This window comes from Lissotriton vulgaris, chromosome 2_1, assembly GCF_964263255.1.
Source record: "Lissotriton vulgaris chromosome 2_1, aLisVul1.2, whole genome shotgun sequence".
Lineage (NCBI taxonomy): Eukaryota > Metazoa > Chordata > Amphibia > Caudata > Salamandridae > Lissotriton > Lissotriton vulgaris.
In genome coordinates, this window is record NC_141687.1 from 767415656 (window position 1) to 767441584 (window position 25929).

General features: G+C 47.5%; 1 protein-coding gene across 7 annotated transcripts in view; it reads left to right on the plus strand.

Annotated features, from left to right (window-relative positions):
* The window catches only part of UBR3 (ubiquitin protein ligase E3 component n-recognin 3), a 2118328-nt gene that overhangs the window by 1934736 nt on the left and 157663 nt on the right, over positions 1 to 25929 (plus strand). For 4 of the 7 annotated variants that reach the window (XM_086956098.1, XM_086956099.1, XM_086956100.1 and 1 more), the window contains one exon: positions 24939 to 25112. The exons of the other annotated variants lie outside the window; for them this stretch is intronic. In XM_086956098.1, the coding sequence (XP_086812224.1) occupies positions 24939 to 25112 (174 nt within the window). The remainder of the gene's footprint in view (positions 1 to 24938; positions 25113 to 25929) is intronic. 7 annotated transcript variants of the gene reach the window in all.

Below are 25929 nucleotides of genomic sequence, written 5' to 3' on the forward strand. Positions count from 1 at the left end.
CTAGTCACAGGGTGACACTCACTGATCACGTTCTTTGTATGTATGTATATATATATATATATATATATATATATATTTTTTTTTTCTTTTTTTTTTTTTTTTGTTATGTGTACTTTGGTCTTTTATGTTTACCCCTCCCCTATGCTCCGTCCTGAGTGTGGCTACACCTGGGCGTATTGTAAGCAGACCCGATGATGAAGCATGTCACACACTTCGGTGTGTGAGTGAGGGCAGTATTTCCAAAACAGTTATATTTTCTCTGTTTTGTGGTGTTCTACTTTTTTTGAGTCTCTCCACCCCTTCTTGTGTGTATGAATGTGACTTAGGGGGTTCGGGTGGTAGAGTTGTAGATACGGTTGACCCTCTCCCCTTACCTGTGTTGAATAATAGAACCTAGAGAAACCTTTGGCAATTCTTGGCAGAACTAAACTATAACTAAAGACAACACCTACTTCTTCCCTCGTACTAGACCTAGGTTAGGTACACTGGGGTAGGCGTATTTTAGAAGCACCAGTTGAATTTTTTAGCCTGTGTTATTTATGTATGTATTTTTATGTATGTCATAGCAACAGACAGTGCTATCACAGTATTACTTTATATCACTGTTTGCGCTGTACGCATTATACTTCGCATTCTGTCTAACGATTGTAGCAGTTCACCTCTCTTGCATGAGAAAGAAGACTGTTCAGTAAATCCTTTTATTTAAACACCCGTCTCTCTATTTCTGTGCAACTCTGTAGAAACGAAGCATGCCCGATTGACTGAGTGAAATAGTTATCTATTGTTTCCACGACTCTGAAGATATTATTTCAGTTCTAAGGGAAACAAAGTTGTCATGTTTATGCGTTTGTCAGAGACTAATCCCTTCTTGTTTATTCGAGAAAGTTTCAAGTGACCTCTGAGTTAGCTGGCACCCACACAATTAAGTTTAATATGCTGGATGGAGACATACTGACCTCAGACCTACGTCAAATCCATAGTGCATATTATTCCAATGCGCAGAGCCTATTGGGAATATAGGAACTACACTACATGGCACCCAAAGGTTTGGTAAGGCACTAATTTAACGCTAAATACTGAAGTAACTCAGTCGTGCTTTTTTCAGAGACCCTTTACTCCTAATACACCAATAGACGTCTGGAGTGGGTAAGGGATAACATCCGCCATAGCTTAGTAGGAAGAAAAATCCTATGTATTAGTTTTTGGTTTGTTCAGCGTTGAAGGATACAGTGTTCCAAAATATTGTGCACCTTATCTCTGTTTCCTTGAAGCTTGCTGTGCAAATTTCACTAAGCAATGTCCGAAAATGGCAGCAACCCCAAAACCGGTGGAGCTGCAGGCGACAACGCTGTGCCAGCTTTTAACGTTACAGGTTTTAATGAAACCGACGTGATTACTATAATCATTCCTCCTAATGTAAGGAAAGCCATCACTATAAAACTTATAAAACATGGCCTATCAGCAAGAGGTGGTAGAGCAGTTTTTGTGATCAAAGCACATGAATATCACCAGACAGTTATTCTACTCATGAATAGTATTCACAGAATCAAATCCAGTTACACATTTGTTTCACTTCTACATACATGAAACCACCGGATGAGTATATTCCTTTCGAGGATATAGAAAGTTCGAGGCATGTGGGCTGCTGAATTCATATCTGGGCATAGATCGCCGCCTAGTGTTGGGTCCGGATGATTGCACATTGTTGTCCTGGAAGAGTCATCGAAGTATCACGAGATAGGTGGCTCCTCCCCTGGACTACAGTGCGCATGGGCATCGACTCCATCCTCAGATTGTTTTTTTCCGCCATTGAGTTCGGATGTCTTTAATTCCCTCTTGTCGGAATCGATAGAAAAACTTTCCTAAGACCAAAAGGTCTTTAGTCTATACGTCGGTATTGTCTTGCGTTCGGCTTTGCTTCTTCTAGCTCGGCTCCGAGCCGGTTTCTGTACTTCCGCGTGCTCTCGGCACAGAAGGCCTAGTCGACGCTCCTGACTTATCGACCATCCATCATGGACCGAAGTTCATTCAAGAGATGACCGGTGTGTAACTCGAAGTACCCCCACATCGACGTCCTCCCGGTGTGCAACAAGTGTCTGTCGCCGGACCACGATGAAGCCAAGTGTATGGCCTGTTCACGATTCAGGTCCAAGAAGACACTCAAGCTCCGATGAGCTGCGCGCCTGGAGGCCCAGCAATCTGCTCCGGCGCCTACGGACATTTTCGATGCTGGGGATGTCGAGGAAGAATATATCCAGGACGTTTCGGAATCGAACCTTGCGTCGGACGTCGAAGAAGACTACGACGCTGATGCTGAGGTGTTCGACAGCGAAGAAGTCGTCGAGGAGGTAGGAGACGACAACGGTGCCCTCTGGGCCATGGAGGATAGCTCGGACGAGGAGCTTCCTCAAACTGACTCTGGGGCCGTGCCGGTTTATAAGGCCCAGGTCGAGGTATCGCCTTCGGGCCTTACCCAAGACCTTGATATGGGTTCCACGGCCCCGCCTTCGGGCCCGGCCACAGATATTGTTACCAAGCCACTCCCTGGCAAAACAAAACCGAAAGTGAAAGCTACGGTCTCGACGCCAGACCCTGCGCCGGTGCAAATATCGAAACCGAAAGTGCGCATCGCTTTGGTCGGATCGAAAACTTATGAGGCTTCGGCGCCGAAGATGGCTGTCGAGCCGAAAGGCCAAGTCAAGGGCGTCGAGACGAAGTCTGCCGCGCCGAAGACTAAAGTAAAGGTTGTCGATACTGGCGCGTCGGCGCCGAGGACGGTCGACGCCGGCAAGGGCCTTGTCGACCCGAAGAAGGCTGTCGACGAACCAAAGAAAACTCTCGGTGACCAGAAAAAGCACCTCGATGACCCGAAGGTCCTCTCTGCCCCGCGTCCGCACGACAGGGCCAAGGCCGCTGCGCCTCGTGAGTCAACAACGAAAGTGGCCTCGAAAGACTCGACTCCGAAGATGGCTGAACCGGCGCGTCCATCCGCCGCGTTCACCAAGAAGGTGACGGACTCCCTGCAGCGCATCAGGGACGGCACCGCAGCGGTCGAACCGAGGGACCCTCCGCCTGCGAAGCCTGTGGAGAAGCCAGTTAAGGCGTCCACGCCGACCTCTTTACGTTGCCGCCTAAGACAGCGCCGAAGGCTTTCGCTCCTAAGGCAGTGGCCGGCGTGCCCGAAAAGGTCTCCTTGGCGCCGAAGGCGTCGTTGGTGGTCCACAGCCCGCGACCTCGACAACTTTCGGAGGATGAGCGTCTGGAACACTTCGTTGACGCCGAAACGGGCAAGCTTTCCCTCCTGAAGCGGAAAATCACCCCAGGACCCCAACTGGAGTCTTACAAGATCCCTCTCAAGAAGAAGGACTCTGCTTGCTCTCCGGTCTTGGTGGAACCCCTTTCACCACAGACTCATGATGTGTCGCCCACTTACTCCGATGTGGACGCTGCTGAGGGTGATGAGGAGGATGAATACAGTTATCCAGTCTATACAGACCCTGAGGATACAAATGAGCCCTGGGCAGCTGGTGGTGACCCCGGGGATCCTCATTCAGGACAAGACCCTCAACTCTTTTCTGTCAAGACTTCACCTACTGAAGACTCTGCGGCTTTCAATGCCCTCATTGAACGGGCTGCTAACAATCACAATGTACAGCTGCATGCTGACCCTGTGGATGTGGATTTCCTCTTTGACACTTTTTCAGTGTCAGAAAAGACTGTAAAAACTCTGCCTATGCTAAAAGGTGTTCTGAAGCATGCTGCTGAGATCTTCAAAGAACCTACCAGGGCGAGGGTGATCAACCCTAGGATTGACAAGAAATACAAGTCGGCGCTTACTGATCCTACCTACATTAAAGGACAGTTGCCTCTGGACCCCCTTGTCATCTCGAATGCCCGGAAGAGGGCCAATTCTCAGACTACGGGTGATGCTCCTCCCCCGGACAAAGAATCCAAGGTCTTTGATGCTTCGGGGAAGAGGGTAGCAGCACAGGCGGCCAACATATGGCGCATCTATAACACACAGGCGCTTCTAGCGCGCTATGACAGGGCGCACTACGATACACTAGAGACCCTGTTGCAACACCTGCCCTGCCTGATCAATACAAAGAGGGGGCTGAGATGCTGATTCAAGAGGGGAAGCTAATCTCCAACGCATCCATTAAGTGCGCTCTGGACGCAGCCGATACCGCTGCCAGAGCTATAAACACCAGCGTTATGCTTCGGAGACATGCCTGGCTGAGGATCTCTGGACTTAAGCCAGAAATCCAAACCACCATCCTCAACCAAACGGTTAACCCAGATCACCTGTTTGGCCCAGAAGTTGACACCACCCTAGAGAAAATAAAAAAGGACACTGACACTGCTAAATCCATGGGTGCCTTACAATCCCAGCTGTTTCGGGGTGGGTCCTTTCGTCGCTCCAGCACCAGAGGCGTCTCTAGGGATCAGCTTTCACAGTCCACGCAATACTACAAGGGCAACACCCAGACTACTTATGCCAACAAAAGTCGCGGTGGTTATCGTGGCAACAGCGCCAAGGGCAGAGGACGTGGCAACAACAGCTCCAGGTCCTCTGCCACCAACAAACAGTGACGCCTTGTCACTGCCCCCCGACCACACAACACCGGTCGGGGGGAGACTCCAGCAGTTCCTGCCCGTCTGGAAGTCCATCACCACGGACAGATGGGTCAGAACACTTATCCAATACGGTTATTGTCTGGAGTTAACATCCACTCCACCCAACATGCCCCCAAGGCACCGTCCTATGTCGGACGAGCACGTGCACTAATTGCAGCAGGAGGTCACCGTCATGCTGCAAAAAGGGGCAATAGAGCTCGTGTCTATGCAAGAAAGAGGCACAGGGGTATACTCCCTGTACTTCTTAATTCCAAAGAAGGACGGATCCCTCAGGCCCATCCTGGACCTCAGGCCCCTCAACTACTACATCCTGTCGGAGCACTTCCATATGCTGACCCTGCAGCAAGGGCTCCCGTTGCTCAGGCAGGGGGATTTTCTCGCAACTTTAGACCTAAAGGATGCATATTTTCACATTCCACTGCACCCTTCACACAGGAAATACCTCAGGTTCACCATCCAAAACCAGCACTACCAGTTAAAGGTTTTGCCTTTCGGTGTCACCACGGCACCCAGGGTGTTCACAAAGTGCCTGGCGATAGTGGCGCCGCATCTCAGGAGACGGAATATCCACGTCTACCCCTATCTGGACGACTGGCTCATCCAAGCGAAGTCAGCCCAGTAGTGTGCCGCCCACATGTCCCACACCATTCACCTCCTGCACGATCTGGGATTCTCACTAAATTACCCAAAATCCCACCTCCAGCCCGCCCACGTACGGCAGTATCTGGGTGCGACCATAAACACTCTGGCGGCCACGGCACAGCCGAATTCAGTGAGTCAACAGCATTCAATCGCTGATACGAAAATTCAGACCTCAACACTCGCTTCCAGCAAGAGTGTTCATGCAGTTGATAGGCATGATGGCCTCCTGCATTTCCATAGTCCCGCACGCGATGCTACATATGCGTCCGCTTCAGGAGTGCTTAGCACGTCAGTGGACTCAGGCTCATGGGCAGTTGAAAGACCTAGTGTTTGTGAGCGGTCGGGCATACAACTCTCTGCATTGGTGGAATCCACAAAACCTTTGCAAGGGCCGACCGTTCCAAGAGCCTGTGCCACAGATCATCCTGACGACGGACGCTTCTCTCCAGGGATGGGGAGCTCATGTACTCCACTACACTGTGCAGGGACTATGGACGCAACAGCAGAGAAAGATGCACATCAATGTTCTAGAACTGATGGCGATCTTCATGGCACTAAAAGCCTTCAAAGTACATCTATGCAACAAGGTCGCGTTGACCCGGACGGACAACATGACGGGAATGTACTACATTCAAAAACAGGGAGGAACACACTCTCTCATCTGGCTCAGAGCATGTGGAAGTGGGCCATTCAGAGGAACATCTTCCTCATGGCGGAACACCTCCCGGGCAAGGACAATCAGATGGCGGACCTGCTCAGCAGGCACAGCCACCAGATGCACGAGTGGGAGATATATCCATCAGTACTCCAACCGTACTTCCAAAGATGGGGTCATCCAGAGATCGACCTCTTCGCCACAAGGGAGAACGCAAAATGCCAAAGCTTCGCCGCCAGGTTCCCACACCCACAGTTGCAGGGCAATGCGATATGGATGAACTGGTCAGGCTAATTTGCGTACGCTTTTCCCCCAGCACCCTTGATACCGCTGGTGGCACGCAAGCTCAGGCAGCACTCGATGACTCTCATCCTGGTTGCTCCAACGTGAGCTCGCCAACCATGGTACACCACTTTCCTGGAACTATCCGTGGTACCGCATCAGAGGCTACGTCTCACACCCAGCCTTCTGACGCAGAGCCATGGCAACATTCAGCATCCAGATCCGCAACAGCTCAACCTGGCGATCTGGCTCCTGAAGTCCTAGAATTTGGCTACCTGCACTTGCCTTCCGACTGTATGGACATCATTCGGGAGGCGAGGAAGCCCACCACCAGAGCATGCTACGCGGCAAAATGGAAGCGGTTTGTCATTTATTGTGCAAATCACAACATTAACCCGCTAGATGCTTCTATTCAGAATATCATCTGTTACCTTTTCCAATTGTACAAATGTAATCTGGCCTATACTTCCATTCGCATACATCTATCTGCAATGGCCGCATATCTCCAGAATAGGCAGCACCTCTCGCTCTTCAGGGTGCCTGCCATTAAGGCTTTTCTGGAAGGACTCAAGCGAGTAATTCCCCGCGAACTCCACCACCTCCGGAGTGGAACCTCAATGTGGTCCTCACCCGGCTGATGGGTCCTCCCTTTGAGCCACTGCACTCCTGTGAGATTCAGTTCTTAACGTGGAAAGTGGCTTTCCTCATAGCGATTACATCGCTACGGAGAGTTAGTGAATTACAAGCCCTGACTATCCAAGAGCCATTTATTCAAATTCATTCTAACAGGGTGGTGCTTCGCACTAACCCTAATTTTCTACAAAAAGTTGTGTCTCAATTCCATATCAACCAGACTATTGAATTGCCAGTTTTCTTCCAGAATCCTGAGTCATTGGCGGAGAGAATGCTCCACACCCTTGACGGCAAAAGGGCCCTGATGTATTACATCGATAGGACCAAGGATTTTAGGAAGACTAAGCAACTCTTTGTCGCCTTTGCACCGCACCACAAAGGTAACCCTATTTCCAAGGCTGGTATTGCTAGGTGGATCGTTAAATGTATCCAGATCTGCTATCTGAAAGCAAAATGTACTCTCACCATTCCACCAAGGGCCCACTCCACCAGAAAGCTGGGGGCCTCTATGGCATTCCTTGGAAACATTCCTTTGGAAGACCTTTCAAATGTGGCTAGCTCGACTTCTCGCAGTTTACTCTTTTGAATCTGCAATATATGCAACTAGAGGAACCAAAACAAAATTACGTGGTAAAGAATTGTGGCACCCTATATCATTATGGAAAGAAGAGCTCTGTCCCAGTGGAATTGGCTAATGGAAATTTGAGGCCTCATATGTTATTTCTGATATGTGTTTTTTTCTTCTGAATTTAAATGTAAACAATCGATGTATCACATTAAGTTTGTATTTTGTATTACCCTCTGCTGAATGCTGGTTCCAAATAAAAAAAAATTAAAAAAAAAAAAAGGAAGACATATGTAGAGCAGCCACATGGTCTACCACACACACATTTACAAAGCATTATTGTGTTGATGTGCACTCCAAACAGCAGGCAGCTGTAGGGCAGGCTGTTCTCAAAACACTTTTCCAAACTGCTGCAGCTGGCACGGGCGGCAGCCGCTAATGGAGGGACTGCTATGTATTCTATGCACAGATATTAATTCAGCAGCCCACATGCCTCGAACCGAATATGCTACTTACCAGTATGCATCTGTTCTTGGCATGTAGGGCTGCTGACATTCATATCGCCCGCCCTCCTCCCCGGCGCCTGTAGCAGCTGCAGAATTCACATATACTTCTAGCATGGTCATCATTCACTGAGTTTCACTCCATCTTGGCCACAATGGCTAAAAACAATCTGAGGATGGAGTTGATGCCCATGCGCACTGTAGTCCAGGGGAGGAGCCACCTATCTCGTGATACTTCGAAGACTCTTCCAGGACAACAATGTGCAATCATCCGGACCCAACACTAGGCGGCGATCTATGCACAGATATGAATGTCAGCAACCCTACATGCCAAGAACAGATGCATACTGGTAAGTAGCATATTCGTTCCTCTCACATACCAGGAGCATGAGCTCTGGTTTAAAGGCGCCCTAAAACATTTAAATCATATTACCAGGCTTGGTCTACTAGGTAGACCGGGAGCAACATGGCCGATTTTAGCCGGCTGTACACCTCATCCTGACATTGAAGAAATGACAGATGTAGATTTACTAACTCAACCTCAAAACTTACAGACAATTGGTTCATGTCATGTGGACTCTTACAGTCCAACCACCAATAGTTATTCCACAACAAACCTCTCACCAGGGAAATACACTAAAAATTACACCACAGACTTTACACGCAGTTATGGGTAAATTACCCGCAAAACGTGAACAAATTCCATTCTGGGTAGCTCAAAAAATGACTCAAATAGAAGCAGTATTTCCTAATACTAGCCCTCATGAGAAACACAGAATTTTAACAATCTGTTTACCAATGGGGATCACACCACATCTGGAGGACTGCATCACTTGGGGGTACAATCTTTGCTGCAATCTACACTAAAACACATGGTGTTCCGTCCATGGCGGTAATACCTGATGTCCTGAAACAGATTCAATATGAATACGGGGCAGAGCCTCTGAATTTAGGCATGAAATTACTGAAAAATTTTAACCAGGTCTCATCAAACATATTATAGGAGAAGCAGCATCAGTGGCGTTCCGCCAAAAATTAAGGGAATTTGATGTAACAGAGCAACCACAAGAGCTAGTCAGAATAATTGAAAAATCCTATGAAGAATTAGGCAGAGACAGTCTGGGTGGGAAACCATTAAAGCCACAACTGTCTGAAAGTCCTGAAAAGGTCTTTTCTAAAAACACTCCAGCCTCCTCTAAAAAGAAGTGGGAGAATAGCAAACAAGCTTCTAAAGAGAAGCTTTCTCAATTCAGAGATAGGTCTCCTCAAAAGGAGCCCTCTGAAAGGAGGTATAACCTCAGGAATAGGGATAATTTAAGAAAACCTAATAGATATCAAGATACTGATACACGTTCCTCTCGTACCTTTCAGACTCTTTCACAGAAATCTGAAAGAAGAGGACGGTCAGAAAACAAAGAAGAACGTGTGAAGTCCAAAGACGATCAACACTTTCAGAAAAGTAAACAAAAAGCTCAATTCACCAAAAAGAAAGTAGCAGGTCTAAAAAATCAGACATGCCGAGGATCTTGAAGACACAAGTCAAGAACGCAGAATGGGCTCAGACAATGCTGGACAGTGCAGCAGAAGTGACAATAGCTTGCCAGAACCTGAAGGATCTTCTGGGGACAGTTTACTTGAATGAATTAATTCAAGTAGAAACTGCAGATACCAGGGTTAGTTCTCCACATATGTTATATGAAATAACACTCCGAATGGAGGGAGACATACCAAGAAAAGTGAGCGCACTCTTTTGGGAGTGACTTTCTAAGTGTTATGACATTCTTCTAGCTGAACAAGACTGGCCACCTACATTTGTCAGGCAGTGCCCACATGGCGAAGACCTCATTATGCCAGCCTTCTCTAACCATATTCCAATTCATTTAAAGTATACATATGCCAGGAAATGGGCAGTCGCCCAAGCCCCAGCATTATACAAAAATCAGATAGGATGGGATGAGGATTCTCTCACCATAAAATCCAATTAAAAAATCAACTAACTGCACAAAGGCAGTACCCAGTTAAGCAAGAAGCTAAAAACAGATCTGAAAGAGACACGTTAGTGATAGATTCCTTACCTTAGAATATCCCCAGGCGTCAGACTGGATCCGGAAACCTTTGCGTAGCAGTACCCTGGCGCGTCGGTAGGAGTCGTCTGTGGCTCCTCGTCCGTCGTCGGCGCCGTGATGACGTCGTCGGAGTACTTAGACGCCGCCTCTGCGTGCTTACGTCAGTTCTTTTTTTTTCCGCGCCAGCCAGCGCAGATCTGGAAAAAGCAGTAACCCAGTCCCTTTTTGACTAACTTTTTTGAGATCATTTTTGATCCTTCTCGAAGTCTTGCGACTCCGATCAGTGCCGTAGGGATGCCTGGTTTCAAGCATTGTGAAGATTGCGACCGCACCATGTCAGTCACGGATCCTCACCACCTGTGCCTGACTTGTCTAGGCGTCGACCACAACGACAAGGCCTGTTCCGACTGCCGGGCCCTCTCTTCGAAAGCCAGGCGGGAGCGGTCCCGCAGGCGACTCGAACTCCGGCAGTCGGCCCGCGCCGCGTGAGGTCCCGGTCCCACGGGAGGTCGAGGGACAGGTCGCGGGGACGGAGCCACAACAGCTCCGGGAGTCAGCACCACTCCTCCGGGTCCAAGTCATCGTCAGGTAAGAAGCACAAGAAGTCGAAGAGGCGTCATCGCTCTTCTGACTCCCCCCGACGCTCGCGCGACGCGGCCGGGGGTTCGGGTGACACCGCCCACGCGGCTCCTTCGGAGTCGCGGATGTCACGTCCCGCCTCACACCCTCCGGTCCCTGGGCGAGACGCGACGCCGGAGGAGATTGAGCGCTTCCTCATGGCCATGAGGTCCCTTTCTCCTCCGACGGGCTCCGCGGCGCCTTCGGGCCCAGCGGACCCATCTGGGGCCCCTAGCGGGTCGGGGGCTTTGGCCCAGACGCCGTTGGGTGCTTCGGCCCCGGCGCCGCCAGCGCCTTCGGGCCCGGCGGCGCAGGGTTCCACGGTCCCGACACCGCTGGCGCCTTCGGGCCCGGCGCCGCAAGGTCAAGCGCCGCCGGCGCCTTCGGGCCCGGTGCCGCAAGGTCAAGGGCCGCCGGGGCCTTCTGGCCCGGTGCCGCGGGACACCGCTGGACCTTCCTCGGGCTCTGGATTGTCACCGGTGGACCATACGACCCCCCCGGCGTCGGTCCGTCAGGTGTCGCCTCCGGCGCCGTCCTTGGGCGGCGCCGCCCCGATTCCTCCTTTGCTCCGGTTCCGGCATCGGAGCGGCGCCGCATCCGACGCCGTTTGGAGAGTTCCACTTCTACGAACCGGCCCCATTGATTGACAACCCTGAGTATCAGGAGATGGGTGATGAGGAGGATTGGGTGGGGTCTGAAGAACCTCTGACCAGGGAGTGTCAGTCTCAAGAGGGCTGGGCAGGAGACCTTGGGGATGCCAGTGGTCTGGACACCTCACCAGACACTGGCTTTGTCTCACCTCCTACCGTGGCTACGGAGGAGGGGGCAACCTATAGTATGGGGTTGACGAGGGCTGCCAAGGCCTTGGCCTTGAGTTCCCCGTCTCGCCCGGGAAGACTAACCTCCTCACAGAGGTCCTTAAACCGCAGTCAAGCTCGACCGAGCCTCTGCTGCCCTTTAATGAGGCCTTGACCGACGTTCTTTTGGGCACCTGGTCCAGGCCCGTAGATAGGAACGTGGCCAGACGCCACCGCCCGGCCCCGGGCGACCCATGTTGCCTGTCCACCCACCCCACCCCCGAGAGTCTGGTTATCCAGGCCTCCAATTCCCAGACCTCATTCACGTCGGCTCCGCCGGACAGGGAATCCAAGAGGTATGAGAATTATTAGTTTGGGACTGCGGTCTTCCAACACTGCATGCCTCTTTGCCCGCTACACCCACTCTCTGTGGGAGACGGTGGCGGAAGTGCTGCCAGAGTGTCCGTTGGAGGTACGGGCAAACTCGGCCAAGCCCTTGTGGAGGGCCGAGATTCAGCCAAGTGTTCCATCCGGTGTGGGCTGGATACCACCGACCCGCTGGGCAGAGAAAGGGCAACGACGGTGGCAGTGAGACGCCACGCCTGTCCAGAACACTCAATGGACATGCCGTTCGATGGCCGTCGCCTTTTTGGCGACAAGGCAGACCACGCTCTTGAGCGCTTTAAGGACTCCAGGGCTACGGCCAAGTCCTTGGGCCTCTCGGCCCGCGCCAGCGAACGGCTGCTTTTCTCTCCTTTCGTGGCCAAGGAAGGGGCGTCCCCACACGTGCCGCCAGCCACTCGCCGCAGACTAACATCCAGCGCAGTGGCGGACGTGGAAATCGCCGTGGAGGCGGTAGGGGACTACGGCGAGGCCAGTCCACAACTTCCCCCGCAGCATCCGCCTCTAAACACTCCTAGTCCGTGCTGCTCGGCCCATGTGACGCCAGTGGGGGGCAGGGTTCGCCATCACCACTCTCACTGGCGCTCTGTCACTTTGGACAGGTGGGTGCTGCAGATCGTCCGGAGGGGCTACTCCCTCCCCTTCGAGACGACACCTCAAGCCATGCCACCGCAATACCACCGCGTATCGGGGGATCACTTGCGGCTCCTGCAGGAGGAAGTTTCGGCCCTCTTGGACAAGGGGGCCATCAAGCGCGTTCCTGGGCCAGAAGTAGGACGTGGTTGCTACTCCCACTACTTTCTGGTACCCAAGAAGGGCAAAGGGGGCCTACGCCCTATCTTGGACCTAAGGAACGTCATCGGCTTCCTCCGGAAGGAGAAGTTCAAAATGCTGACTCTGGCTCAGGTCTTGGCTGCCCTGGACCCAGGAGACTGGATGGTAGCGTTGGACTTGCAGGACGCGTATTTCCACATCCCCGTCCAGCCGGCCCACGGCGTTACCTGCGGTTCACTGTAGACCATGAGCACTTTCAGTTTACCGTGCTCCCCTTCGGCCTTACCAGCGCCCCACGGGTGTTCACGAAGGTGATGGCGGTGGTCGCAGCTCATCTGCGCCGGTTAGGGGTCTCAGTCTTCCCCTACCTCGACGACTGGTTGTTGAAGACGGGCTCGCCCCAGACAGTCGTCAGCCACCTCCAGACTATGGCAGACCTCTTGCACCAGCTGGGGTTCTCCATCAATGTGCCGAAGTCACACCTGTGTCCCTCTCAGAAGCTCCTTTTCATCGGAGCGGTTCTCGACTCAGCGCAGTTTCGAGTTTACCCACCCGAACAGCGGGTTCGGGATACACAGGCTCTGATTCCAATCTTCCGGCCTTTATCCCGAGTTTCGGTCAGGTTGACACTGCGGCTTCTGGGGCTGATGGCTTCCTGCATCCTGTGGTGCATCACGCCCGGTGGTGGATGCGGAATCTGCAGTGGGACCTGAAGTTTCAGTGGGCCCAGCATCAGGGCAACCTGTCCGACCATGTCCTGATCTCGGAGGGCACTGCGGACAGCTGCAGTGGTGGCTCACGGACCGCGCTTGGGTCAGCGGCAGATCCCTCTCCCTTCCCCAACCGGAGCACGTAGTTGTGATGGACGCATCCCTCCAGGGCTGGGGAGGCCACATGGGCGAGGCGGAGATCAGAGGCCTCTGGTCTACGGCGGAGTCCCGGCTCCATATCAACCTTTTGGAGCTGCGGGCAATCCGTCTAGCACTGAAGGCATTCCTCCCCTCTGTCAGAGGGAGTGTAGTGCAGGTGTTCACGGACAACACCACCGCCATGTGGTACTGCAACAAACAGGGCGGGGTGGGGTCGTGGACCCTCTGCCAGGAGGCTCTGCGCCTCTGGCGATGGCTGGAACATCAGGGCGTGACTCTGGTGGTTCAACACCTGGCCTGTTCTCTGAACGCCAGGGTGGACGAACTCAGCCACTCAGCATGATGGATCACGAATGGCGTCTGAACTCGGACGTGGCGCAAGGTCTCTTTCTGCAGTGGGGAGAGCCTTGGTTAGATCTATTCGCCACCGAAGAGAACGCGCAATGTCATCAGTTCTGCGCGTTGGAATTTCCAAGGCGGCACCCGCTCGGAGACGCTTTTCGTCGCGAGTGGAGTTGCGGTCTGTTGTACGCCTTTCCGCCTATACCACTTCTGCCCAGAGTGCTGAAGAAGATCAGGCGCGACCGGGCACAAGTCATCCTTGTGGCTCCGGACTGGGCACGAAGGTACTAGTATCCCGGGCTACTCAGTATGTCAGTCGCTCCCCCGGTTCGTCTGCCTCTTCAGGAGGACCTTCTGTTGAAGCAGCAGGGAACGGTCCTCCACCCGAACCTGTCCAGTCTCCACCTCCATGCTTGGAGATTGAGCGGCGACAGTTGAGGCCATTTGGCTTGCCTCCTGAAGTTTGCAACATCATTCTGGCAGCCAGGCGTCCCTCCGCAAAGTCAGTATACGCCTGCAGGTGGAACAGATTTGTGGCATGGTGCACAGCAAAGGCTGTGGATCCCCTTAATGCCCCTCTTTCTGAGGTTCTCCTCTTTCTTCTTTCTCTTGCCCAGGAGGGCTCTGCTCTGGGCACTATCAAGGGCTACCTTTCTGCTCTTTCAGTCTTTCTGAGGCTGCCTGATCAACCTTCTTTGTTCAAGTCCCCTATCGTTAATCGATTCCTGAAAGGCATCACACATACGTTCCCTCCTGTTCCCTTCGTGATGCCTCAGTGGGACTTGAACTTGGTTCTTACATTTCTGATGTGCGCTCCCTTCGAGCCACTCCACAACTGTCCTCTTTGCCTTCTAACTTTGAAAACTGCCTTCCTGGTAGCCATCACCTCTGCCAGGAGAGTGAGTGAGCTCCAGGCTCTATCTTGTAAACCTCCCTTCCTTTCAGTCCATCCGGACAAGGTTGCGTTACGGACAAGGCCCTCCTTCCTACCCAACGTAGTCACGGCCTTCCACATTGGGCAGTTTATCACCTTGCCCACCTTCTTTCCGCCTCCGCATCCCTCGAGAGAGAGGAAGAGAGGCTCCACCGTCTGGACCCAAAACATGCGCTCTCCTTTCATTTGGATCGCACACCCCAGTTCCGGTTGGATGACCAACTCTTTGTTGGTTACGTGGGCGCTAAGAAAGGGAAAGCGGTGCACAAGCGGACCATCTCGCGGTGGATCATCTTGTGTATCCAGGCGTGTTACTCCTTGGCTAAGAAGGAACCCCCTGTGGGGCTGAGGGCTCATTCCACTCGAGCCACAGCGACTACAACTGCCTTGGGCCGAGGCGTGCCCTTGCAGGTCATTTGCCAGGCGGCTACGTGGGCCTCACTGCACACGTTTGCACGACATTATTGCCTGGACAGTCCAGTCCGGAGGGATGGCTTCTTTGGTCGTTCCGTCCTCCAGGACTTTCTGGTGTGATTATTGGTTCGCAGACCCACCACCACGGGGTTGGTATTGCTGGGGTATCTATTCTAAGGTAAGGAATCTATCACTAACGTGCCTCTTTCAGATGCCCAAGTTACTACTTGTGTAACGATATATCTGTAAGAGACATTAGTTAGTGATAGATTCCTTACCGACTCACCCATCCTCCCCGTTCTGCGAACCGATATCTAGGGTTAAGGTCATCCCCTTTCAGGGCCCAAGTTTCATGGCACCAGTGTTGGTTTTTGGCATAGCTCTGCGTTTCTGCCGCGGAAAAGCTGTGTCTAAGAACTGACGTCAGCACGCGGAGGCGGCGTCTAAGTACTCCGACGACGTCATCACGGCACCCATGATGCCGACGACGGACGCGGAGCCGCAGACGACGCCTACCGACACGCAAGGGTACTGCTACGCAAAAGTTTCCGGATCCAGTCTGACGCCTGGGGATATTCTAAGGTAAGGAATCTATTACTAGCTAATGTCTCTTACAGATAGACGTCTCTTATCGTTAGACAAGTAGTAACTTGTGCGTCAGGAAGATATTAGATCAACTTGAATACCAAGGGGTGGTTGAAACATGCACCAAAACAATGAACAATCCTTTGTTTCCTGTCTCCAAACCAGATAATACAGATCGTCTAGTATTGTACTACAGACAACTAAACTCTTGTTGCAGTACATTTGCAGTGCAAAATGCACACAGTACAGCATTAATGATTAACATTATGTGTAAAAAATATAAAACCACATTAGATATTTCTAACTGTTTCTTTTGTCAAATTATTGCACCTGAAAGTAGGTATTTGACCGCTTTCTCAAGAATGGGGACACAGCGTCACTTCTGTCATCTCCCTCAAGGATTCAAGAATAGTCCTGGGTTATTTTCAGCAAGGGTAACAGAGTTACTACATACTTATGATGATGAAGCAGTGTCATGTGTGGATGAAATCTATCTGACAGATGATGACTTGGTTAGGCACTTGAACAGGGTGAACACCATTATACTTGGATCCGCCTCTGAGAGTTATAAATTCAATTAAAAAAAATTGAGAATTGCCTATCTAAACGTCCTCTTTTTAGAATATGAACTTTCAAGTGAAGGCAAAAGCCTGGCAGCCAACTTTTTAGAAAAGTGTGCGCTGCTCCAACCTCCAAAAACGCTAAAAGATTTACAGGCAATTTTAGGTTTCCTAAATTTCGGAAGAACTTACATTCTAAACTACGCAGAAAGGGTTAAACCTCTCTACGAATTAATCAAACCTGATTTTAAAACAGTAAATTGGACACAAAAACACTGAAATTTCACTACAAAAAGACATGCTAGCAACTACACATTTGCAAACACGTATAAACGCACGCAACCTAGTGATCCGAATAATTCCGGGTCAATGCGGATTCACCTACTTAACTTTTAATGAAGATGAAAAAGTTCCAATAGCTTACAAATCACATTTGTATACACAAGCAGAAATGAAATTCACTTCTACAGAAAAAATTCTGACAGCTGTTCAAACCACTTTAGCAAAAGAAAGAGCCCTAGCACAGGGGAAACACATTATGGTTGTAAACTCCTGTTCCATCCTTAGAGGCAGTGACAAACGCGAGCATTCCAAATGCTAAAGCTTTACATCCACGATGGATACAATGGGTTAATTCTCTTACTGCAACAGATGTTGAATACTTTTTTGATCCATATTTGGAAACACAAGCATTTCTACAATACGAACAAGAATGTCCTCTGCCTCCTGAAATTCTGCACTTCACCAGTATGAATGTATAATTTATACTGACGGATCAGCTCAACCCGCTACGGGGGGTAAACAAGCCTTAAGTGCGGCGTGCGCGATCGTTTAAGGTTGTATGCGCGATGGCAAATTTAGACCAATGATCACTAAAACACAATCTCTAGAAGATTGTACAGCTCAGTGAGCTGAACTACAAGCATTCAAAATGACACTTGAAAACACAGATTGGGAATTCCCCACACTCCTAGTGTGCGATTCTTTCTATTGTGTCTAACTTTATAATGAATATTTACAGAATTGGATTCAGAACGGTTTCAAAGATGCAAAAGGTGGCACAATCAAGCATAAAATGCTTTGGAACAAGTAGTTCAGTTACGAAACGGACTACAAAACACTCAACACTCACGTGATACACACACTGAGTCATCAAAGTGATGACGTTCACGCTGAAGGGAATTCATTGGCTGATGAAGCCGCGAAGGGGGCTGTGCAATTGGCTTCCGTAGCTGCAATCACTCGTTCAAAAACGAAAATAGAAAACAAAATAATGCTGGCTGTCAATACTTCAAGGAAAGACAGTGATAAAACATTACCGAAAGGGTTTCCACTCAAATACTCATATATATAACTGATGCGAACATTGTTCTGTCTGCTTGAATCCCTGGGGCGGGGTATAGGGTAATTCCAAACATGGAACATAGATTAGGACTAATCCTAGCAGCACATGAAGGGCTCGCCTCTGCACATGCAGGTGTTTCCGCCACAGTATCGTTTTAAAACAGAGATACTGGTGGTCACGTGTGAGGAAACAGACCAGAAACTATGTGTTGGACTGTGAAATATGCCTTAAGATTAAAGTCTCCACTGTGAAATGTCCTGCGCAGACGCCCCTGTTAATCTCAGATAAACCATTAGCGTGTGTTTACCTGGACCACTGCAGTCCTTTACAAAGGGATGGTAACTATAAATACATCATGGTTGCAGTGGATTAGTGTTCAAGGTTCAATTGGATGTGGCCTCAGCGCTCGGCTTCACAAAGGGGGGTTCCTTTCTGTGGTTGCTAAATAGAAGCGCTAAATGCTTTTACACATAAGACACCAATAACATTTCTGTTCACACTGATATGTATCCTGACCTGTTCCTCAATTATTTCAAAGAAGCAGAATATTTCATTAAAATCAGATTTATTAAAACCTTAGTCAAAAGCTAGCATGGTATGCATTCCACAATTTTACAATATTAAAAACAATTGCAATAAGTAAACATTGAGCACATATACATTATTATACACAAGTTTAAAAACAGAGAGTAATCAAGTTGTCGACGCGTTTCGGTGTTAAAGCTGGATGGTACACCTTCCTCAGGACTACAATCAAACTTCTTTAATCTAAAAATATACGGAACAGTCAGTTAGTGTACATACATTGTGAGATCTTATTTGCAGAAAATTATTTACACTTCTACTGGTGTCTACTCGAGTGTGCACAAAAGAATTCCTTACTCAATTCGCAGTGTTGAATTTGCGGTTTCAGTTTCAATCCTGGGGATAGATAAATCTTATCCACTCTTATGGTTCAATATTCTTCTGTTAAAAGGCCTGTATGTACAAATATTATTTTTAGTGTGTTTAATTTGATCCACACTATTATGCCTAAGTCATTTTTCCAATTAGAAAAATGACTTAGGCATAATAGTGTGGATCAAATTAAACACACTAAAAATAATATTTGTACATACAGGCCTTTTAACAGAAGAATATTGAACCATAAGAGTGGATAAGATTTATCTATCCCCAGGATTGAAACTGAAACCGCAAATTCAACACTGCGAATTGAGTAAGGAATTCTTTTGTGCACACTCGAGTAGACACCAGTAGAAGTGTAAATAATTTTCTGCAAATAAGATCTCACAATGTATGTACACTAACTGACTGTTCCGTATATTTTTAGATTAAAGAAGTTTGATTGTAGTCCTGAGGAAGGTGTACCATCCAGCTTTAACACCGAAACGCGTCGACAACTTGATTACTCTCTGTTTTTAAACTTGTGTATAATAATGTATATGTGCTCAATGTTTACTTATTGCAATTGTTTTTAATATTGTAAAATTGTGGAATGCATACCATGCTAGCTTTTGACTAAGGTTTTAATAAATCTGATTTTAATGAAATATTCTGCTTCTTTGAAATAATTGAGGAACAGGTCAGGATACATATCAGTGTGAACAGAAATGTTATTGGTGTCTTATGTGTAAAAGCATTTAGCGCTTCTATTTAGCAACCACAGAAAGGAACCCCCCTTTGTGAAACTACATTTCCCAGTCCTTTCTGGGTCGATAGGGAAAACTCTCTCTTTGTTTTACTCAGCGCTCGGCTGACGCTCGAACTGTTATAAAAGATTTGCGAGTCTTTATCGGCACATATGCAATCGGCACACTACCTTCTGACCAGGGTCCTGCGTTTAGCTCTCCAGCTTACAAAGAAGCCATGGCCAGTTTGGCCGTTGCATTGCGATATTCTAGTCTATTCCATCCTGTGGGAAATTTGGTTGTGGAGAGATAAAACCGGGACATAAAGCAATCTATAACAGCTAGGGTATTAGGTTCTGGTGACGGGTGGGTCAAACATCTAATAAGTGTCCAACGTAGTCTTAATGACCTGCCAAGACGTTCTCTAGGGGGTATCACTCCCTATGAGGTCCTTTTTGGGACAATAATGTTGGTCCCCGACCTTGATTGTCAAGCATCAGTTGTGGAACTGATGTCAAAGATCGTTTGGCTGTTTTGCAGGTTTTAAATGAATTAAGACCTAAACAAAGCAACGTTTCCTGAAGCCAACTACCACTGGGGAAAAATCACCCGTCCCAGCAAGGCCTGTCTGGATCCCAAAGCTTGGTGATCTAGTCAGAGAAAAGATCGCAGACAAGAAGGAATTTGGGCCTTCTTACAGACAACAAGTACCTGTATTAGCAATCCACGGATCAAGAAAATTTTTATTGTCACCCCTTGCTAGTAAAAAAGGAGAACAGGTTTGTGTCTATCGACCTGATCAAATCACACTATGTGGCCGATACTAAGTAGTAGACCAAGTGGACTCCGATCAAGTAGCAGAAGCACTCCTCTAGCTATTATCCAATAGGTTCAAACTGAGAAACTCATCACCTTTGAAGAATCTACAGTGAGAAAGGAAGGACTAAGCAAGAAATCTATGGAACGTGTACGTCTTGAGACCCAAATAACAGTTCATCAAGAAACACCTGTCTACAGCAAAGTAACAAGTGATCAAGTGGTTCCAGCGATTTCAACAAATCTAGATGCAATAACCACCTTTGACAGAACTGCCTTTGGCTATTTCATTAGCTTTAATACGTTTACTGAGGATCCCAGCGAACCTGAAACAACACCAGCAAAAAGAACTTTCAAAGAACAAGCAACTGACTTTTTTCATCACCTGGAAAAAACTTATTTGGTTTCACCATGGATTAAACTTTGGATTGTGTTGGGAATATTTTTTCTTCTACTTTGGTTAGCTCTGGTAATAACTCTGGGTATGCTTATAAATGGAAGATATGTCAAAATGGACACAGCAAGTAAGAACGTCAACGTACTCCGCAAACCACACAAATCATTTCATCGTGAACAAAGGGACTTGTCAACCGTGAACATCACAGCCGTTCCTATACCAGATGGCATAGCTTGGGACAAAACAGAATATGACATTTTTGGCCCGTCGGAGCTGTTGAAGATTCCACACTTATTCAAGATTTCATTAAGTGACTTTGTTTCATCTAGTACCTTTTCTGATGATTGGGACTTCGAAACTGTTAATGATATGATGTCTGACTTAGAAATGTCTGCAGTATTCACAAATCATGAATATTTAGAGGGTTCATCAGACTATGAACAAATGTATTCTTATAATCACTATGCTCATCATTTCTTGCACAAATCAAGAATGCCTAGAAATGTATATATGTATAACCAATGGGAACATTGTCCTACGACACCAAAGGCTAGCTCAAAAACTTTTGCTAATAAGTTTCCATGCTTTTCAGGGTTCAATGTGTCCAATCCAGAATCATTCTACTTGTAAACAAAACAGGAATGAAAAGTATGTTGACAAATACCAAACAGATTTATTCTGCAGCCTTTTATGCCCAATTTTCTAAACTAGGTTTCGACTTTTGGAAAGACAACAATGAGACAAAAACTGTCTGGGGTACAAAAGATTGGCAAGTGCAGGGGGTAGAAGCTATGTTTAGAGCCTGTATCATCCCTGAGCAAATTATGTTTTTGAATAACACTGTCCAGCAAACATCTTGCCTTGGGTTAGCCAAGATCAAAGACATGAACAATCCGTCCATACCTACACCTACAGCTGATAGTGATAACACTTCAGAGGAGAAGGTCGACGTACATATTATTTTGCATCATCACAACGGAACAAATCCAGATTGGAATAAATGGTTGATCCGGCCCACAGACACAAACAACTGTCAAAATAGATTCCTGAACAAAACACAAGGGGTTAAATACAATAGGCCAGAACCAAGATAGGTTCAAAGACACCATCCTGGAATAGTAACAACATACAGTGTATGGAAGCTCTGCCTTGATTGGCTACACAGATCTACACTTAAGGATGTAAAACAACACTTATCTTTACCTAAAGATGGCACAGATCTTAGGGAATTCTTGATAGGACCAAGGAAACCGCATCAAAAACGTTTTATATATGCCGGTATCTATGCTGCTTATAATGAAGCATGTAAGATTACGCAAGCAGAGACTACAGAACGAATACGAGAAATTTATCGTATTAATTTAGAGAAAACTCTCTCTGTAGTTGACAATGGGTTAACAACTCTGTCGTCCAGGATATATTCATTGGACAGCATAGTGTCCACAAATACTCTATCATTGGAACACTTCCCAGCTATCAGCCCCCAGGCTTTCCTAGCCTTACTGTCCAAAGTAAAATCTGGCTCTCAACTGGACTGTTGCCAGCCACACATCCTGAAAGAAATCTTCTCCACTCTCCCACAGCCTGCTGTATCTCTTCTGAATGCATCCTTGTTACAGGGCTGTGTCCCTAAAACATTTAAAGATGCAATCGTGGTCCCTGGAGCGAACCCATCAAACTCCTCTAATTATCGCCCAATATCCCTACTCCCCTACCTAGCCAAATATTGGAGGCTCACGTGGCTAAATGCCTATCTAATTTCATGGAACAATCTGGTTACTTGGACCCCCACCAGGCAGGGTTTCGTCCTGCCCACTCTACGGAGTCAGTGATATTGGCAGTATTGGACGACCTACGTAGTAAAGCAGACTTAGGTATCCCTCTAGCCCTGGTGCTCCTGGATTTATCCGCCACGTTTGACACGTTGAATCACATGATCTGAGGGACCGTGTCAGACAGGCTGGTATCCAGGGCCCTGCCCTTAACTGGATCGAATCCTTCTTAGAGGTACGCCTGGCCAACTTTACAGCACCTAAGTTAACCACAACTTGTGGGGTCCCTCAGGGCTCCTCTCTATCCCCCCACCTGTTCAATCTGTACCTCCTTCCTCTCATTAAGTCTGTAAAGGACAGGAATGCGATTACATTCAACTATGCTGATGATCTTCAGCTCACATTTACCATAGACAACTCCCCCAAGTCAATTACCAACTTTCAGGAAACTATGTTATACATCCGTCTTTGGATGGATCACAATCACCTGAAACTTAATCTAGGTAAGACGGAGGTGCTACTGATAGGGGGAAGCCAGATCTTCTGGGGCCCACATTATTGGCCAGAAGAACTTGGTCCCCCTCCAAAGCCCTCTACCTCTGTAAAAAGCCTTGGGGTGAGTATAGACAGAGACTTATCACTAAAAACACATATAGGTGCAGTGGTATCAACCTGTTTCTTTCAATTGTGAAAGATCCAAAAGATCAGCCACTTGCTTACCCACGCAGCTCTAATACAGGTGGTGATAGCTCTAGTACTATCCTACCTGGATTATGCCAACTCGATCTATCTGGGGATGCCACTCTGTCCGACTAAGCGACTCCAGATGGTGCAGAATCAGGCAGCAATATTGATCCAACAGCAACCCAGGTGGCAATCTGCCAGACCCCTCTTAAAAAGACTACACTGGCTCCCACTGCCTCAACGGTCCGCCTTTAAGACAGGCTGCTTAATCTTTAAATCACTAAACTGTCAGAGCCCCATATTGATCAACAATCTATTCTCCAGGTACACCCCTACCCGTGATCTTCGTTCCAAACACCTTCACCTACTAGCTACCCCTAAATTCAAACGGAAACGACATGGAGGCTTTCGATTCGCATACCTGGCTCCACAACTGTGGAACTCACTCCCCTTTGAGATACGGTTCTGCACAGAACTATTGAGTTTCAGAAAGCTGCTTAAAACATGGCTATTTGAACAAGCACATGACTAATACTTCTCTTTGGCTTTGACCAGTTAGAGTAGTGCCATGAAACCTCTTGGTGTACGCGCGTTTTATAACATTAACATTGGACAGCATAGTGTCTTCTGCCATAGACTTCATGGAACAGGACTTGGTCATGTTGCAACATGGTCAGTCGCAATTAAGTTCTGTCATGCTATTAGGCTGGATGTTACAAAACCTTTGTTCAAGCTATGTGCCTTGGCGTTTAATTAATACTACGTCACTGGTTTCAGAATTCAATCTCACAGATAAACAGATCAAATTGGCACAAAGAGGAGCAGACTATACAGTGCTGAGCATTGAAAAACTGGAAAGATTGCCATTTACGGTAGCAGAAAAACCAGCTACTGAATGGATAATACATGGAACAATCACTCTGCCTGTTACTATTTTCCATTCTTAGTATTGCCTAAAACACATACCAACAAGCACATATGAAAGGTTGGGTAAAGAATACATCAAGACATCCTGGGAATTACCATACACACACACATGTTGGAGTGGGAAACGTTCAGTGTTTCTTAGCGGTACAAACTGTGAAAACGCACTAAGCGGTTCTCACCTTTGTCTGGGTATAAACTTACACTGGGCCTGTGATGGTATCCTGCCACCTGCCAGGTTCACCAGCTGCAGTGATTGATCCAATTTTTGGACAACTTTCGAATGGGGTTTACTTTATGTTGAACGATCACAGCTGCTGTGGCATGTTGCCAGGCAAACGATACCTAGTAACTGTGTCATCCAGGGTCACTTTCTGTATACAAGTATTGTTTCCAAACACAAAGACAGCCAAGGAGTCACCTTTATGGCCTTTGCTGAACATCTCTTCTATACGAATTGACACTCAAAATGAAAGCCATTCTTTTGCAGAAAACTGTGCCACTGACCTTGGCCAAAGAAACCTATGATCTATAAGTCGCAAGGACTTCTGCCGAGACAAATGCCCCCTTGACTACAAACTGCCCTATGTATTTCTCTGAAATGTTAAGTCGAATCTTAAATATGTCTGATACGAGCGGTATTGTACATCTATTTAAGAACGTATGTTCCAGACTATTAGCACCTTTTCAAGCAGTCCTCTGAATATTTCAAACTTCGTGCACTCTGTGTTTGGCGGACTGCCTCTCCTTTTGGGACCCGTTGCAGGGATACTATTTTTGCTCCTTCTGCTATGATATGGCAAGCCAAATCACCAGCGCCACTCCAAGCACCATAGAGAGAGCTCTATTGGAGATGAAATGTTGTGAGCGCATCGTTCAAATTTTGGGATTAACTCGTCTACGAGAATTAAATACCACATGATTTCTGTCATTCAGACCAATCTGGCAAGATTGCATCTTACCTGTTCTACGCTGTCTGCTATGCGGAGAAGAATGCGTGCTAGACATCTGTCTAACACTCCCATCAGTCATGCCAATGAATGTTGATACTTTGCTTGAAGCGGTAACGGCCCATACTCTGTGTTGTCCCCAGCGGCTACCAATTCTGATGACGGCATTCATTGAGATCTCACAGACGCAAAATGCTGATGCTGAGGTATGGGAGGAAACAACAGGCGCGCAGGTAACATCCGATTCGAACATTGCTGATGTGACCAATGCTGAAGGCGATGCATCACATCTATGTGCGGTTAATCTTCTAAACAAGGTAATCCAACTATCAGCTACAATGATAGACAACTTTTGTACAGACATAGAAGAATTCATGTTTTCTCCAAGCTCTAACACTGGCTTTTGAATTTGGCACACAGTGTTCTGAAAGACACTGAATTTGACCTTCATTTTTTACAAAACAAAGAACTTTTTCCTATGACTAATTTTTTTTCCCCAAATTTGTATTTTTCCTTTTTGGCACAAAGTAATCTGCTTATAGTATAACTATTCATAGAGAACAAGAATTCTTTGAATACTTCTAGAGACAATATATGACGTTGTCCACAACCAAACAGTTTTATGTAATCTGACATGAAATGATTTCGGACCTTTTTTTTCTGTATTTACGAGCCATTTCATAAATGTATATTTTTATGATTCATTCATGTTTGCATTTAAATTGTCGAAAATATGCTCTGAATGAATACTTGTTTTAATGTGTACAGCAACAATGCATGATTATGCTTTCAACCAGATCTAATGCATTTTTTATGTATTTTGAAGGGGTTATAGTACTTCATGTGTAGATATGTTTTAGATATGTTCAGACATGTTTAGTGGTACATACGAAAGTGGAGTGGGTAAGTGGGTGTTGTGTGCGATTATAGATTCTGTATGCATTTCCAGATCCATGTCCTTTTATTGGTATAATTCACATTGCCCTTATATAGGCATAGAAATCCAGTCCTTATTTAGGCATAGCCTATGCTACCCAAATACAGGCATGGCTACTTTCATCTATGTCAACACGAGGTCTTGGAAGACCAGACTCTTAAACCGTTAGGGACTTCCCCTTGTTTGAACATTGATTT